The following is a 15,776-nucleotide window of genomic DNA, read 5'->3' as shown; positions in this document are numbered from 1 at the left end:
TTTTAATTTTTTATTTTATTTTATTTTTTTGTCTTTTGTTGTTGTTGCTATTTCTTGGGCCGCTCCCGCGGCATATGGAGGTTCCCAGGCTATGGGTTGAATCGGAGCTGTAGCCACCGGCCTACGCCAGAGCCACAGCAACGCGGGATCCGAGCCGCGTCTGCAACCTACACCACAGCTCACGGCAACGCCAGATCGTTAACCCACTGAGCAAGGGCAGGGACCGAACCCGCAACCTCATGGTTCCCAGTCGGATTCGTTAACCACTGAGCCACGACGGGAACTCCTCTTGTACTTTCTTATACACACACACACACACAAATATTTATTGGCCTTATTATACATATGAGCATATGAAGTCAATAAAAATTATTACTCTACACTTTTTCTGGCCATTATGTTTCATATCATGATTAATACTGAAATCAATTTTTTTTGTTATAGAGAAGGGCTTTAAACAAGATATGCTTCAGTTGTCAAATATGTAAGTTATACCCTTGGTGTTAGGTATTACTGAAAAACATCAAGATCTAAACTGGAATGGCAAAGAAGGGGATGCAAAGGAAGGAGATAGATAAATAGAGAGATAGAAATGCATGAATAAAATGAATAGTCTATACATTTAGGGAGCAAGGAAAAGGGAAATATTAAATATGAAATACATTTCCAGTCTGATGGTAACTGGCAATTCTTGGGGACATGGTTTATAAATATAGGTACCCAATGCCTAGAACTGCCTCTGAACATAGAGGTTCCTCAATACATATTTTTGTTTGAATGAATGGATGATCTCTTCCAAGACACATCTTATCTGCCTCACCTGTTCTCCATCTGTCCTTTTACTCCAGTGAATTCTGTGGCAACTGACTGCTTGCCCATGTCACCTAACAGTACTGGCTCACAGCTACAGCGCCTATCTTTTGCCTCTTGCCCAGGGGTGTCTTTTCTGCAGCCTTGTGGGACACCTACCATTTTCTGACACGTGTGAAACAGCAAGAGGGAGGGAATTTACACTCAAGGGGCAACTTTTGACACTGAGGGTGAGGGCGAGTAGATAAGTATCCCCTGTCTCTTGAATCACATTCTATATGGCTCCACAGTAGGTGCTCCATGGGACAATGACCTTGCTCAAGGTCACAGCCAGCTCCATATCACATCTTGGATGGCTTTCCCTCTCCCAGTTTCACTCTTCCCAGTGCCTCACTTTTGTCCCTCGTCACTGCTCTGCACAATACACTACCTGCATCCGGTTCCTTTCTCAGGTTCTGATGTTTGGGGGGGAGCCCACCTAAAGATAGATCCCTATGTACAATGTGGTGTAGTGGAATTAGCACTGGACAAGGACCCGGGAAGCTTGAGTTCCAGACCTCGCTCTGCCAGTCACTTCAAATGAAGAGATGGGCATTCTTTTCACCATTTTCAGATGCACATGTACTGACAGGGAAAGGTCTCTAAGCCATTTAAGAAAAAAAAAAAAAAAAAAAAAAAAAAAAAGCTAGTCAAGAAAAATCCTTGTAGCATGGTCTGATACACATAAAAAGAGCAGATGGGAGTTCCCGTCGTGGCGCAGTGGTTAACGAATCTGACTAGGAACCATGAGGTTGCAGGTTCGGTCCCTGCCCTTGCTCAGTGGGTTAACGATCTGGCGTTGCCGTGAGCTGTGGTGTAGGTTGCAGACGCGGCTCAGACCCTGCGTTGCTGTGGCCCTGGCGTAGGCTGGTGGCTACAGCTCCGATTCGACCCCTAGCCTGGGAACCTTCATATGCCGCGGGAGCGGCCCAAAGAAATAGCAAAAAAAAAAAAACAAACAAAAAAAAACCAGACGTGTGTACGGATATGTTAATAAATCTATACAAAATGGTGGAATATCCCATTTACTATATATATGACTTGAATTGTTTACAAGGAGAATGTATCTTGTGTAATCAAAACCAAAACACACACACAAAAAAACCCAACCTGCAACATGGATGGACCTCGAGAATATCATACTAAGTGAAATAGGTCAGATAAAGACAAATACTACATGATATCACCTATATGTGAAATTTAAAAAAACAGTACAAATGAACTTGTTTACAAAAGAAAGGGTCACAGACCAAGAAAACAAACTTATGGTTACCTAAGGGGAAGTAGGGGAGGGATAAATCGGGAGTATGGGATTAACGAATGCACACTACTATATATAAAATAGATAAACAAGAAGAACTTAACATGTAGCACAGGGAACTATATTCAGTTCCCTAATGGGTTCAGTTCCTAAACTATATGGAAAAGAATAGAAAAAAAGAATATAGGTATCTGCATATACATGTATAGCGGAATTATTTTGCTGTACACTTGAAAAGAAGACAGAATTGTAAGTCAACTACACGACAATTAAATTTTTAAAAGTCCAAAAAGGAAAAAAGGCAACCTCCAAGGCCGTTGAATCATGCTTGTGAAAGCGCAGAGCAGAAGTCAGTGCGCTTCCACAAACACAAGGTGAGAAAGCAGAGCTGTGTTTAGGTGTGCGCGCTAGGGGGCAGCCGAGCAAGGACAAAGGCCCGGCCGGCGAGAAACCGGACTGCGGGTAGGAGGTTGGCTGGGTCTTTGTGGCCGCCAGGGGGCAGACGTGTAGAACAACCTGAACCTAAAACTACCCTCTCTACCCCTAGCAGGACGTTGCAAGTCAGAAAACCATCACTCTGTTGCAGCCTAGGCAGATCCGAGGGTTTTCAGAGATGAGGAGATGCCCCCCCCTCCACTCCCCCCGAGGGAAGCTTGGCGCTCTAGGCCAGCTTGTTCACCACATTTAAGCTCAACAACTCTTTCCTCTGCCCGCACCCCCGGGGCCCCCACCCGCAGAGGGGAAATTGAGTCACTGGAAGGCAAAGCCAGAGTCGTCAGGGGAATGTGCGCCAACGCCAGCCCTCAGGGCCTTCCAGATGCTGGGAGGAGGGGGTGGGACCTCCAGGAAAATACACAAAGTGGGGTGAGAGGGGGAGGCGGCTGGCTGGGCAGGAGCTGAGCCAGACACATGGAGAAACGCTGCCCAGGATCAAAGGAAATATGACATTTGAAAAGAATGTGCACGTCTGCTTGTGCTGCGGAGGTGGGGCAGAGGTGGGGGGCGGTAGGGGCGGCGTGTGGTGGACCTGGGGCCACGTCGGGGTCTCTTCCCCTGCCCTTCTCGCCTGGGCTTCCCACCTCCTTCTGCCCCCCTCTTAGGTGGAGGCTTCCCGTCGGTCTCAGGATGTTCCTCGCTCTCCCCCTCCGTGGGTCTCTCCTTCCTTTATTTCCGAGATGAAGCTGGAAGGGAAATGTAACCTGAGGAGGCCAACCAAAGGAGGGCGGGGGGGAGAAAGAAAAATCAAACCAGGCCGCCTCCCCGCTCAGCCTCGGAACATTCTTCTCTCCCCGCCGGCCTCGCTTCTTCTCCCCGCCCCTCCGGCGTCGTGGCCCTGGGCTCGCCGCCTGGGCAGCTCCGCACGTCACTGGGGTCCCCCGGGGCTGGAGGGGTCCCCAGGGCGGGCCAGAGGGAGGACGGGAGAGAAGGGAGGGGAGCCGCCTCGGCCGCGGCAGAGCTCGGGCCCGCCGGGCCAGCCCTCCCCTCTTCCCCCGCCCCGACGAGCCTGTTTCTCATTAGAGTACGGGGCGCGGTCCCCGACCGGCTCCTGAGTGTTTGTAAACGTCTGACCCAAGGGCCAGTCGCTTAACCCTTTAGGTGCAGGCCTGGGGCACCGGTGGTGGCGCGGTCCTGAACCAGAGGGATTTGGAGTAAAAATCTCTGAGGCCTGTTAGAGAGGTTTGAAGCACACAGTCTGCCTAGGGGGAAAGGGTTACCTCTCCCCCACGAATCTCAGTCGAACCCCTTCTCATACAGCAGGGCCCCACCATGCCTGCCCTTCCTAGAAACTCCAGTTCTGTCTTTCTTCCACCTCCAGCCCAGGTGACAGGTGTCCAACCCTGGGGCCCCCCAGGTCGCTGGGCTCCGGGGCTCTGGTAAACCTGGCCGGGGTTATCAGGATTGCCGGAGCAGGATGCCATCGGATCCGAGATTCTTTCCAGACTACAGTTCTAGGGAGGAGGGAGCCGACTTCCCGTGGAGGCTAATTAATGTTCCCTCTGGGTGGCTGAGACTAGGGTAGAGGTAAAGCCCGGCCTGGATCATCGCCCATGGGCCCGTGGACCTTTGAACAGTGCCCGGAGACAGCTAAATATTCTTCACTTTTGGAAGACGGGGAGAGATGACCTGTGGAGGGGCTGATTTGGCAGAGCAAAGGCTTCCAGAAGGCCTAGTCAGGGGGGCCTAGGGCTGGGAGCTTCAGAGGAATGGCCTGCTCCTCTTCAGAGAAGCCTGGAGCCATGCTGCACTCCAGAACCGGCCTGGCCTTAGGTTTAGAGGGAAATGGGGGAGAGAGGTGGTCCTCCCTTGTTAGTTGCTGGCTGCACAATTCTCCAGAACTTTAAAAAAGGTCTTCCGTGGGTCCTCTATATTGTGGGCCCACTATGTGGCCCCTTTAAGACGCTCGGACCCAGAGCCTCTGAACTTAGGCTAAGTTGGGGATTGTGGTGGTAGCGCTCCCTGCGGGAAATGATTGTCATAACTGCGAGCCAATAGGCATCATTATGGTCGTACCACGCTTGAGGGACCGTTTTCCAATTCAGTTTTGTTCTTTTTTTTTTTTTGAGGGGGAGGGACTGGAGAGAGGACAGAGGGAAGGAGGGTGGGGGAGGACAAGGCGCGCGTGGTTTTCCCATCTCATCCCTGGAGGCGGGGCTGGAGCATCCCGGGCAGCCAATCAGGGACAGGCTGGGGGGGGCACTTTGAAGAAGTTTGGGGAAAAAAGTTTGGAAAAGTTTCTATAATAACGAGGGGGCGTCCAGAGGGAGGCGGCAGCGGCGAAGGAGGGGGCGTCTCGGAGAAGGGAGGGAGGGAGCCACCGGTCTAGAGACTGCAGCCTCCTGAGACTCCCCCCCTCCCACCCAGCCCGGGACCTGGGGGCTTTGGCCGGATCCATGGGGGCAGCGAGCTGCGAGGATGAGGAGCTGGAATTTAAGCTGGTGTTCGGGGAGGAAAAGGAGGCCCCCCCGCTGGGTGCGGGCGGTTCGGGGGAAGGTTAGTGCGGGGCTGGGAAGGGGTCTTGGGGTTCGTGAGGGACGGGCGAGGGGATCCCGAAGCTGGGGACTTTAAGGTAGAGAGCCTGGGGTGAGAGATGAGGGGGCCAGAGGTTGAGGGGAGTCCCAGGGCTCGAGGATCTGTGGAGGTGAGGCTGGGGGCCGGGCACCACTTTCTCCTTTTTAGGTCGTGACTGGGGTGGGGGTGGGGGTGCTGTTGGCTGCGCGCCGCCTCTCGCTCGGCTCCGCCGACTGTCACTGGATGGGGGGCGGGCGGGAACAGCGGTCCCGAGAGCCCGAGGCGCCGCCAGGGAAAGGGAGGTTGGGCTCTAGAGGTTGCCCTTTGGGGACCGATCCCTAGGCCCGCAGCCTAGACGCCGGGGGCTGGGGGCGCTCTCAGGCCCCGCCAGGGCTCCCCTCCCCCTCCCCTGTCTGGCCGCAATGAGAGGCAGATGGCGGGGATCGAGCCGGGGGCGGCGGCCGGCCGCTCGCACGAATCCGCACAGCCTGCGCCCCCCCCTCCAACCCCGCCCTCGCCCGGCCGGCGCACTGCACCCCCTCGGTTGCACCCCCGCCCCCAGATTGGGGGGAGCGAGGGAGGAGCCACCACCACTCGTCATCACGGCCCTGGCGCCCCCCTTCCCCCGGCCACCGTTGCGATGGCAACTGGGGCTCCTGCCAGCGCCGTTTGGGGGTTTGGGAACCGCTGCTAATTGGGTTCATGTGTGAGTCGCCCCCAGCCCAGCCCAACGCTTCCCTTAAACACGCCTCCAGGCCCAGCTCCAGCCGCTCTCAACCCGCCTCCCTCACCTTAAGACCCGCCCCGTCTGGTACCCCAGGTCCCAGGGCCAGGAGCTCAGACCGTGAGGTTCCCTGAGCCTGGCGTGCGTGGATCTGTATCCACCTTCCCACGTCCAACTTTGCTTTGTCTTGTGGCTCTGAAGGGCATCTCAGAGACTCCTCTTTGCTGAGGAGGGGGTAGCATACAGGATTTGGGAGGCTGTGCACTCAAAGAACCTAGACATCTCACCTGCTTCTCTCTCTCCCCCTCTCCTGTGTCATCCCTCTCTCTGTCCCCTTCCCTTTCTATTTTGACAGAACTGGACTCAGAGGACACCCCACCATGCTGCCGTCTGGCCCTGGGGGAGCCCCCTCCCTATGGCGCCACCCCTATTGGCATTCCCCGGCCTCCACCCCCTCGGCCTGGCATGCACTCCCCACCACCCCGCCCAGCCCCCTCTCCTGGCACTTGGGAGAGCCAGCCAGCCCGGTCAGTGAGGCTGGGGGGGCCGGGAGGGAGCTCCGGTGGGGCTGGGGGAGGCCGCGTTCTTGAGTGCCCCAGCATCCGCATCACTTCCATCTCTCCCACTCCTGACCCACCAGCCACGCTGGAGGACAATCCAGATGCCTGGGGGGAAGGCTCCCCCAGGGATTACCCCCCACCAGAAGGCTTTGGAGGCTACCGAGAGGCAGGGGGCCAGGGCGGAGGCCCCTTCTTCAGCCCAAGCCCAGGCAGCAGCAGCCTGTCCTCCTGGAGCTTCTTCTCAGACGCCTCCGACGAGGCAGCCTTGTATGCAGCCTGTGATGAGGTGGAGTCTGAGCTAAATGAGGCAGCCTCCCGCTTTGGTCTGGGCTCTCCACTGCCCTCGCCCCGGGCTTCCCCTAGGCCGTGGACCCCAGATGACCCCTGGAGCCTGTATGGTCCGAGCCCTGGAGGCCGGGGGCCAGAGGATAGCTGGCTACTCCTCAGCGCTCCTGGGCCCACCCCCGCCTCCCCAAGACCTGCCTCTCCCTGTGGCAAGCGGCGCTATTCCAGCTCAGGAACCCCATCTTCGGCCTCCCCAGCTCTGTCCCGCCGAGGCAGCCTAGGGGAGGAGGGGCCTGAGCCACCTCCACCACCCCCATTGCCTCTGGTCCGGGACCCTGGCTCCCCCGGCCCTTTTGACTACGTGGGAGCCCCACCAGCAGAGAGCATCCCCCAGAAGACCCGGAGGACTTCCAGCGAGCAGGCGGTGGCCCTGCCTCGGGCTGAGGAACCTGCCCCATGCAACGGGAAGCTGCCTTCAGGAGTAGAGGAGGCCGGGGCTCCTCCCGGGGGTCCTCGGAAGGAGGTGGCAGGCATGGACTACCTGGCAGTGCCCTCCCCACTGGCTTGGTCTAAGGCCCGGATTGGGGGACACAGCCCAATCTTCAGGTGAGGGTTGTGACTTGCACCACTGCTGTGTCCAGCCACCCCACTCTGGGGGCAGGAGGGTCAAGGAAGGGATAGGTTTGAAAAAAGGTCTTGGTTGTGTTCCCTGGGCATTTCAGAAGAGAATCTGCTACCAGCTTATAGCTGTTGTCATCTACTCAGTTTTCTTTCTTTCTTTCTTTTTTTTTTTTTTTGTCTTTTTGTCTTTTTGCCATTTTTTTGGGCCACTCCCACGGCATATGGAGGTTCCCAGGCTAGGGGTCTAATCGGAGCTGTAGCTGCCAGCCTATGACAGAGCCACAGGAATGCGGGATCTGAGCCATGTCTGCAACCTACATCACAGCTCACCGCAACGCTGGATCCTTAACCCACTGAGCAAGGGCAGGGATCGAACGCGCAACCTCAAGGTTCCTAGTCGGATTTCGTTAAACACTGCGCCACGACAGGAACTCCATCTACTCAGTTTTAAGGAGAATTTTTTTTCAAAAGCAGCCCCTTTGGACAGATGATTTGCAAAAGGACAGTTACTCCCTTTGGACCAATTAGAAAAAGCCCTTCCAACCCTCGGAGGACCACGTAGGTAAAGGAAGAATTTCTCTAGGGTGTCTCCCACCCCCAGCTCTGTGGTGAAACATATAGGGCCGGATTTCAGCCCTTCACTAACCTTTTTTTTTTTTTTTTTTAAGGGCCACAGGTGAGGCATATGGAAGTTCCTAGGCTAGGGGTTGAATTGGAGCTGCAGCTGTTGGTCTACACCACGGCCACAGTAACGCTGGATCCTTGACCCACTGAACGAGGCCAGGAACCGAACCCACATCCTCATGAGTAGTAGTTGGATTCGTTTCCGCTGCGCCATGACAGGAACTCCCAGCCCTTCTCTAACTCTTAATTTCTAGGGTCTGACATGTGGCTTAAAAGTATACCTTCTGGGAGATCCCGTCGTGGCTCAGTGGTTAACGAATCTGACTAGGAACCATGAGGTTGCAGGTTCGATCCCTGGCCTTGCTCAGTGGGGTAAGGATCAGGCGTTGCCGTGAGCTGTGGTGTAGGTCGAAGACGTGGCTCGGATCCCATGTTGCTGTGGCTGTGGTGTAGGTCGGCGGCTACAGCTCTGATTCGACCCTTAGCCTAGGAACCTCCATATGCCGCGGGAGAGGCCCAAGAAATGGCAAAAAACCAAAAAAAAAAAAAAGTATACCTTCTAAATTTGAATAAAATAGCATGTATTTTCAAATCAGATAACTTGTATTAAAAAAAGCAGTTCTTGGAGTTTCTGTCGTGGCTCAGTGGTTAATGAATCCAGGTAGGAACCATGAGGTTGCAGGTTCAGTCCCTGGTCTTGCTCAGTGGGTTAAGCATCCGGCGTTGCTGTGAGCTGTGGTGTAGGCTGCAGATGCAGCTTGGATCCCGAGTTGCTGTGGCTCTGGCATAGGCCTGTGGCTACATCTCCGATTCGACCCCTAGCCTGGGAACCTCCACATGCCGCGGGATCGGCCCTAGAAAAGGCAAAAAGACAAAAAAAAAAAAAAAAAAAAAAAAAAAAAGCAGTTCTTGCTCTTCTCCTACTCTTTTCACCCTCAAAGAACCCTGTCCTTGTCCATAATCCTAAACCTTGGGTGTCAGATCCAGCTGTCTCCATCTTGAAAAGTTTCCTTAGGGAAAGAAATGTTAACACTTGTTCCCCTGGGTTCCTATAGGGCAGGGTTTTTCATCCTCAGTACTACTGATTTGTTTTGAGCAGGATAATTCTTTGTTGTGTGTGGCTGTGCTGGACATTGTAGGATATTTAGCAGTATCCTGGTCTCAATCCATTAGATGCTAGGAGTGCTTCTTCTCCTAGTTGTGACAACTAAAAATGCCTTAAGGAGTTCCTGTCATGGCTCAGTGGTTAATGAATCCAGGTAGGAACCATGAGGTTGCAGGTTTGGTCTCTGGTCTTGCTCAGTGGGTTAAGGATCCGGCGTTGCTGTGAGCTGTGGTGTAGGTTGCAGATGCAGCTTGGATCCTGCGTTGCTGTGACTCTGGCGTAGGCCTGTGGCTACAGCTCCGATTAGACCCCTAGCCTGGGAACTTCCCCATGCCCCGGGTGCGGCCCTAGAAAAGAGAGAAAGAAAAAACAAATAATAAAATAAAATAAAATAAAATAAAATAAAATAAAATAAAATAAAATAAAAATGCCTCCAGACATTGCCAAGTCTCATCTGGGGGCAATTACCAATGGAGAGCCCCTGGCCTGGAGTATCTGGATGCTCACTACAGGAAAGTTGCACCTCTGTGACTCCTAGCTCTCCAGAACCCACCTGTCTAGCCCCAGCTAGTGGAAAGGGCGCTGGCCTGGGAAGGGCTGTGCCCATTCTGGGCATTGTCCATTTCTGGCTTGTTTAGACTATGGTCTCCCCTCTGGGTCTCAGTTTCTTTATTTGGAAAAAAAAGGGGTTAATTTCGGAGACCTTTTCTGACCCGAGGTGGTGCTTCCTTACTTGACTCTTCCCATCCAGACCTGGGGTTTGGAATAGGCTTGGGGTTCATCTGTATCCAGGGGTATCTTGCTACCCCAGACCCTGTGTTCAGAGCTGGGAAGAAGAGAGACTTAGTCCTGGTGCCATCTTCTCCACTCATCTTGAGGGGCTGGGAGGGGCCTGTCCCCTATCTCTCCTGCTTCTAGGCTTTTGGACGGTTCACAGTGTGATTCACTGTTGCGAATCCCTTTCTCACACATCTGCACCCTCTCCTCCCTCACATTCCTGGGAGCTGGGACCCAGGGCTGCCCTGACTGGGAGCTGAGGCTGCAGGTGATCAGTGCTCTTTTCTCTGTCTCTACCCAGGACCTCTGCCCTCCCGCCCCTGGACTGGCCTCTGCCCAGCCAGTATGAGCAGCTGGAGCTGAGGATCGAGGTGCAGCCCAGAGCCCACCACCGGGCCCACTATGAGACAGAGGGCAGCCGGGGAGCTGTCAAAGCTGCCCCTGGTGGTCATCCTGTGGTCAAGGTAAGGAGCCTGATTGCCTCTTTCCTCTCCAGTCCCAGATCCCTGCAGATGGGTTCCAGCTGTGCAGACCCATGGCACTGCCCTTTCCCACACTCCCTCTCAGCAATGACCCTGCAGGCGGCCTGAGGGAGGGACTGGCCTTGGGGGAGGAAGGGTGCACTTCAAGGACCCGGATATACTTTCTACTCCTTCATCCCTCCACCCCCGCTCCACTCATCCCATGGGACACCAGCCTCATGTCTACTCTGGAAAATGATGGCCTGCCAGATGTGGGGGAGGGGTTAGGCTGAGGCCAAAGTTCACTGGGAGTTAGGTTGTCTCTGTTGAGTTGGTCCAGTCTCTCTTGGAAGATTTTCCCCTTTGCCCAGCCCACTTTGGGCCTTTTTCCAAGAATAACACTGTGAACTCCAGGCCACGTTTTCTCCACAACCGGTGCCCAATCCCCCCTGGGAACCCCTTCCAGGATATCCATTATCTTTCACTCCTCACCAGGGGTGGACTGAAAACCTAGGGATGGATGGAGGATGTGACAGTGGGGATTTCAGTTGAGGGGCCTCTGTCTCCCTCTGCCAGCTCCTAGGCTACAGTGAGAAGCCACTGACCTTACAGATGTTCATCGGCACTGCAGATGAGAGGAACCTGCGGCCCCATGCCTTTTACCAGGTGCACCGCATCACGGGCAAGATGGTGGCCACAGCCAGCTATGAAGCCGTAGTCAGTGGTACCAAGGTGTTGGAGATGACACTGCTTCCTGAGAACAACATGGCAGCCAAGTAAGTTCCCTCTCCACTTCCCTTGAGTGTTCAGGCTTTAGGACCAGCCTTTTCCAGGGGGCCTAAACTAGGCCCCCTCTTCCTCACTCCAGAAGAGCTAGGCATCATCTCTAGGAGCTGGTGTAGGATCTGAGGACTTTGGGGCTGGGGAGCACTCTGGAAAGGCCACCTCCGCCTGCCCCCCACCCCAGTCTCCCAGAGAAGATCATTTAGGGCTTTGGATGGAGGGTGGAGGTCTCCCTCTAGAGGGGCTTCAGCATTCTGACATCAGCTGGGAGGGCTTAGCACCTTTGATTCTTTGCCTTCAGCATTGACTGTGCTGGAATCCTGAAGCTTCGGAATTCAGACATTGAGCTGCGGAAGGGTGAGACGGACATCGGGCGCAAGAACACACGCGTGCGGCTGGTATTCCGGGTACACGTGCCTCAAGGCAGTGGGAAGGTCGTCTCGGTGCAGACAGCATCGGTGCCCATCGAGTGCTGTGAGCAAAGAGGCCCTGTGCCATCTCTGTCTCTGGCTAACTTCTTGTCTGTGTGTCTGCCTGCCCATCTCCTCTGCAGAGTGTGCTGTGCCCTGCTGGACCAGGGAACACCTGTAAAGGACCCCACCCTATTTCTATCATGGATGGGCTGGCAGGGAGTGTTCCCCTTTATCCCTGCTTCAGATTCTGTCTCTGGGCTGGACTAGAGCAACCCTGGCCTCCATCTGCCCCTGGGTGGCCCCTATGCACTTGTTTGCATAACTCGCTGGCCTAGTCTTTCATCTCTCCCTTTGCCCAGGAGCGGCTCCTTACATGGTCTGTGTGACCCCAGGGAGACTTTTGTTTTTCTTGTGTGTCTGCCACTGAGGAGGGCTCCTCCCGGGCCCTGTGGCAGTCATTCCAAGGAGGGTGGGGGCACAGGAGGCTGTCCTCTCCATACCCAGCCCAGCCAGGCCTCTCCTGCACTGCTCTGCAGCCCAGCGCTCAGCCCAGGAGCTGCCCCAGGTGGAGGCCTACAGCCCCAGTGCCTGCTCTGTGAGAGGAGGGGAGGAGCTAGTGCTGACCGGCTCTAACTTCCTGCCAGACTCCAAGGTCGTGTTCATCGAGAGGGGCCCTGGTGAGTACCCAGTGTGGGGTGGGGGAAGGCAGGCAGGAAGAGCTTGGAATGAGAGGGTTGATGAGCTCTGACACTGTCTCTAAACTAGCAAGATGAGCCTCGATTTCCTGATCTGTAAAATGGGACAGATAGACTGCCCTTCCTCTTGTTCTGTCTGTTTCCCAGGCATGCTGTCCAGCGGTCTGAAACGCTCAGGGTGGGGAATAAATGGAAGGAATATACATTCTTGTTATTAAAGAGGAAGCAGCTTTGAGTTAATTTCCCACCATGAGGGTAGGGAATGTGAGAAGGGAAGAGGGGATCTCTACCCTCATAGCCTACGCCTGAGCCTCTCCTCAGTTTCGGGTCTAGCAGCACAGCTATGATTACAAGAGCATGTGAGGTGCCCCAGGATGGAGCTGCAGGTGTGGAGAAGGGAAAACTGAGGGGTCCAGGTATTCTTACCAGCCCGGGGCCTCTGCCTACACCTGACTGAGAGCCTCATCCCTACCCTCAATTTTAACACCCTAGGACCAAATCATAACAGAGTCAGAGGTTCTGGATCATGAGACTTGGGGTCTCATTGCCTCCCTTCAAGCTGGGCCCCTTTTCTACCCTTGAACTTCCTTCTAGCTCTGTCATGGGAGGGGATGTTTGGAGTTGGGTGGGAGGGTTCAAGAGTGGCTTCTGGTCCCTGGACTGGTCCTGCCATTTCCCTTGGCCTCTGTTTGCAGCTCTACGTTGTGGGGACAGTTTTAAACCCTGCCTGTTCCATTTGATTGAATAAGCATGCGGGGGGCTCCTCTGTGAGTCAGGCCTTGTCAGGACCTTCTAAATCTGGCCTTGGCTCCAGCGGGAGGGGAAATGCCAGGGGGCAGGGCCGCAGGGCTGGGCTGGAGCTCTCTGTTCTTCCCGCACAGATGGAAAGCTGCAATGGGAGGAGGAGGCCACAGTGAATCGGTTGCAGAGCAATGAGGTACCTGTGTTATAGGGCCCCCACCCTGGGGGTGGGAGAGGTTAGGAAATTCTCAACCAGCTCCCTTGCCCTTGGGAGTGGACTCCAGAGGCTACCTGCTCTTTTCTGGAGGAGGCAACCTGGCCACTCTGGAAGCAGGGACATCTCTAGGGAATGAACTTTGCTCCTTTGCAAATAGAAAAAGCCAGGAGGTAGAGTTTGGGTACTTGGAAGGGCTGGGCTGACCCTAGATCCCTTGAGGGCTTGCCGCCTCATCCTCTGCTCTTCCCTAGGTGACCCTGACCCTGACCGTCCCTGAATACAGCAATAAGCGAGTGTCCCGGCCAGTCCAGGTCTACTTTTATGTCTCCAATGGGCGGAGGAAGCGCAGTCCTACCCAGAGTTTCAAGTTCCTGCCTGGTGCGCCCCGAGACACCCCTGGTGGGGATGTGGGGAGAGGGGGCTGAGGCAGGGGCAGAGGGATGCCGTGCCCCATGCTGGGGGGCCAAGGAACCGATGAAACCTGGGGATGGAGAGGCGGTGGGAGGGTGTGCAGTGGGGAGACTGCCAGCCCTCTCACCAGCGCGACCTCCTGCTTCCCATCTGCCCAGTGATCTTCAAGGAGGAGCCTCTACCAGATGCATCTCTCCGGGGCTTCCCTTCAGCCTCGGGCCCCCCCTTTGGCTCTGAAATGGACTTCTCACCACCCAGACCCCCCTACCCCACCTCCTATCCCCATGAAGACCCTGCTTATGAAACTCCCTATGTGTCAGAAGGCTTCAGCTATGGCACGCCCCCTCTGTACCCCCAGACAGGACCCCCACCCTCCTACAGACATGGCCTGCGGATGTTCCCGGAGACCGGGGGTACCACAGGTTGTGCCCGCCCACCTCCAGGCTCCTTCCTTCCCCGGCCCTTCCCTAGTGACCCCTATGGAGGACGGGGCTCCCCCTTTCCCCTGGGGCTGCCGTTTCCTCCTCCTGCCCCCTTCCGACCTCCACTGCCTTCATCCCCACCACTGGAAGGCCCCTTCCCTCCCCAGAGTGGTGTTCATGCCCCCCCTGCTGAGGGATACAATGAGGTAGGGCCGAGCTATGGCCCTGGGGAGGGGGCTCCGGAGCAGGAGAAATCCAGGGGTGGCTACGGCAGCGGCTTCCGAGACAGTGTCCCTATCCAGGGTATCACGCTGGAGGAAGGTGGGTGTGGGACGGGGGCTGTGAGTGTGCGTGTGTGCAAGAGATTGCTCTGCATGTTTGCTGAGGGCTGGAGCTTGGCTTTCCAGAGGTTGGGCATCCGTGGTCCCTTAGGGCCGGTTGGAGGGCTTCAGGAGGCAAGTGCTTGCTGCGTGTGGCCACCTGAATCCAGTTAACTTGATTCTGAAGGGAGCGTGGAGTACCTGCCAGCCCTTTTCCTGCCTCGACCCTCTGCCCCAGATCACAGAATCTCAGGGCTAGAGGTACTTTCCAGATCGTTTAATCTAGCTCCCTGTTCGCAGATTCAGGCACTGAATTTCAGAGAGTGGCAGTGGCTTGCTGAGGTCTCAGTCAAGTGCGGTATCCCTTGCCTCAGCTTCCCCCCTAAACATGGTGACTGTGGTCTGGATTGCCCATGAGGAGGCTTTCCAATCTCCCCTCTCCTTCCTCCCACTGGCTACGCCCATCTCCGGCCCTGCTGACAGGCAACTGCCCTGACATTGCAGGGGGAGCCAGCGGGAAGGGGCTGGCATGAGGGCCTGGGAGCCCACGTGGATTAAGAGCAGATGTCAGGACACATGGGGGAAACTGAGGCTCAGGGGAAGAGAAGCTAGAGCAGGAGGAGCCCAGAGGCATCCTAGACAGAGGCCTGCCTGGAATGGATTGGGAGTCTGGAAAAGGAGGCGCCCTGGCCCTAGCCCGGTCTCTCAACTGCTCCTCCTTTACAGTGAGTGAGATCATTGGCCGAGACCTGAGTGGCTTCCCTGCACCTCCTGGAGAAGAGCCTCCTGCCTGAACCTTCGCCTGGCACCCCCGTCCCCACCCCCAAGCCCTGTCCACTTGCCTCCATCCTGGGGTGGTGGTTCTGGATGCTGGGGGACCAATCTTGTTCCTCTTTCCCCAGTTCTTACCTCCTCTCCTCTCCCCTCCCTGCCCTCCCCTAGCTGAGGTGTGGCCCCTGGGCCTTGGAGGGCTGGGGGTGGGAGAGTGTGGAGGACTGGGAGGGGGCGGACACTGGGTGGGGGCCGGACACAAGGACTGGAGGACTGATGGGAGCAAAGGCCATGCCTAGACTCGGTATGGGCCACAGTGCTGGGAGGCTGGGGACAGGTTGATGGGTAATAAACTGCTCACTGACTAGTGCTTCAGGCTCCAGAACTCTTTGGAGAGAGATGGGGTGCTTACTCTCACCCTGGCCTCGGGAGGCTTGGAACCTGGCAAGAGATGGGATGTGGCTGGGCACATTACAGAGTCTTAGTGCAGGGGGCTGGGGAGTGTTTGAAAGACCCCAGAGGCTCCCTTAATGGGGTAAGGTTGGGGGCCGGGGCTTGTAGGCCTCTCCTCCTTGGGATTCAGATTCCTTTAGGACCTTTGGGAAGATCTGTGTATTTGCAAGTTCCTTCCTCTTGCCACCACCCAGATGATTCTGATTCATAGCCAGGGTTAGGAAACACCAGTCTAGTCCCTCTCCCTCATTTACAGAGGAGTGTGCTAAGGCTC

The 15,776-nt window shown here is 55.6% G+C and overlaps 1 protein-coding gene and 1 long non-coding RNA gene across 5 annotated transcripts; one reads left to right on the top strand and one right to left on the bottom strand.

Moving 5' to 3' along the window:
• Positions 1-1,858: 1,858 nt before the first annotated feature.
• On the bottom strand, positions 1,859-4,055 carry LOC110261591 (uncharacterized). Its single transcript, XR_002345915.2, has 2 exons — positions 3,826-4,055; positions 1,859-3,291 (listed from the first exon to the last, which is right to left on the bottom strand). It is a non-coding gene; the product is annotated as an uncharacterized LOC110261591 (long non-coding RNA).
• A 792-nt stretch (positions 4,056-4,847) lies between these two features.
• NFATC4 (nuclear factor of activated T cells 4) lies at positions 4,848-15,419 on the top strand. 4 transcript variants are annotated; one of them, XM_013978172.3, is made up of 11 exons: positions 4,848-5,101; positions 6,199-7,294; positions 10,117-10,279; positions 10,853-11,052; positions 11,361-11,533; positions 12,009-12,149; positions 13,049-13,104; positions 13,377-13,503; positions 13,695-14,279; positions 14,466-14,539; positions 15,005-15,419. In XM_013978172.3, exons 1-11 carry the CDS (start codon positions 5,002-5,004, stop codon positions 15,005-15,007), a joined length of 2,718 nt encoding a protein of 905 aa, XP_013833626.1. In that variant the 5' UTR covers positions 4,848-5,001; the 3' UTR covers positions 15,008-15,419. The 4 variants fall into 4 exon arrangements, 3 of the variants coding, with proteins under 3 accessions (XP_013833626.1, XP_013833627.1, XP_013833628.1); XR_014810772.1 differs by having other exon boundaries at positions 13,695-14,539; XM_013978173.3 differs by lacking the exon at positions 14,466-14,539.
• Positions 15,420-15,776: the final 357 nt, after the last annotated feature.

Source organism: Sus scrofa, chromosome 7 (assembly GCF_054392235.1).
Source record: "Sus scrofa isolate SSC_HxYL_T2T_F1_AM1 chromosome 7, Sscrofa_HxYL_maternal_Yorkshire_Landrace_v2.0, whole genome shotgun sequence".
Classification (NCBI taxonomy): Eukaryota; Metazoa; Chordata; class Mammalia; order Artiodactyla; family Suidae; genus Sus; species Sus scrofa.
Note: the sequence above shows the minus strand (reverse complement) of the source record. Positions and strands in the feature narration are given on the sequence as shown.

Excerpts from the sequence above, each read along its gene's own strand:
- NFATC4 (XM_013978172.3), top strand. The coding sequence starts at position 5,002 with ATGGGGGCAGCGAGCTGCGAGGATGAGGAGCTGGAATTTAAGCTGGTG. Across the intron at positions 12,150-13,048 it reads GTTCATCGAGAGGGGCCCTG|ATGGAAAGCTGCAATGGGAG; the intron begins GTGAGTACCCAG and ends CTTCCCGCACAG. Across the intron at positions 13,504-13,694 it reads GAGTTTCAAGTTCCTGCCTG|TGATCTTCAAGGAGGAGCCT; the intron begins GTGCGCCCCGAG and ends CCATCTGCCCAG.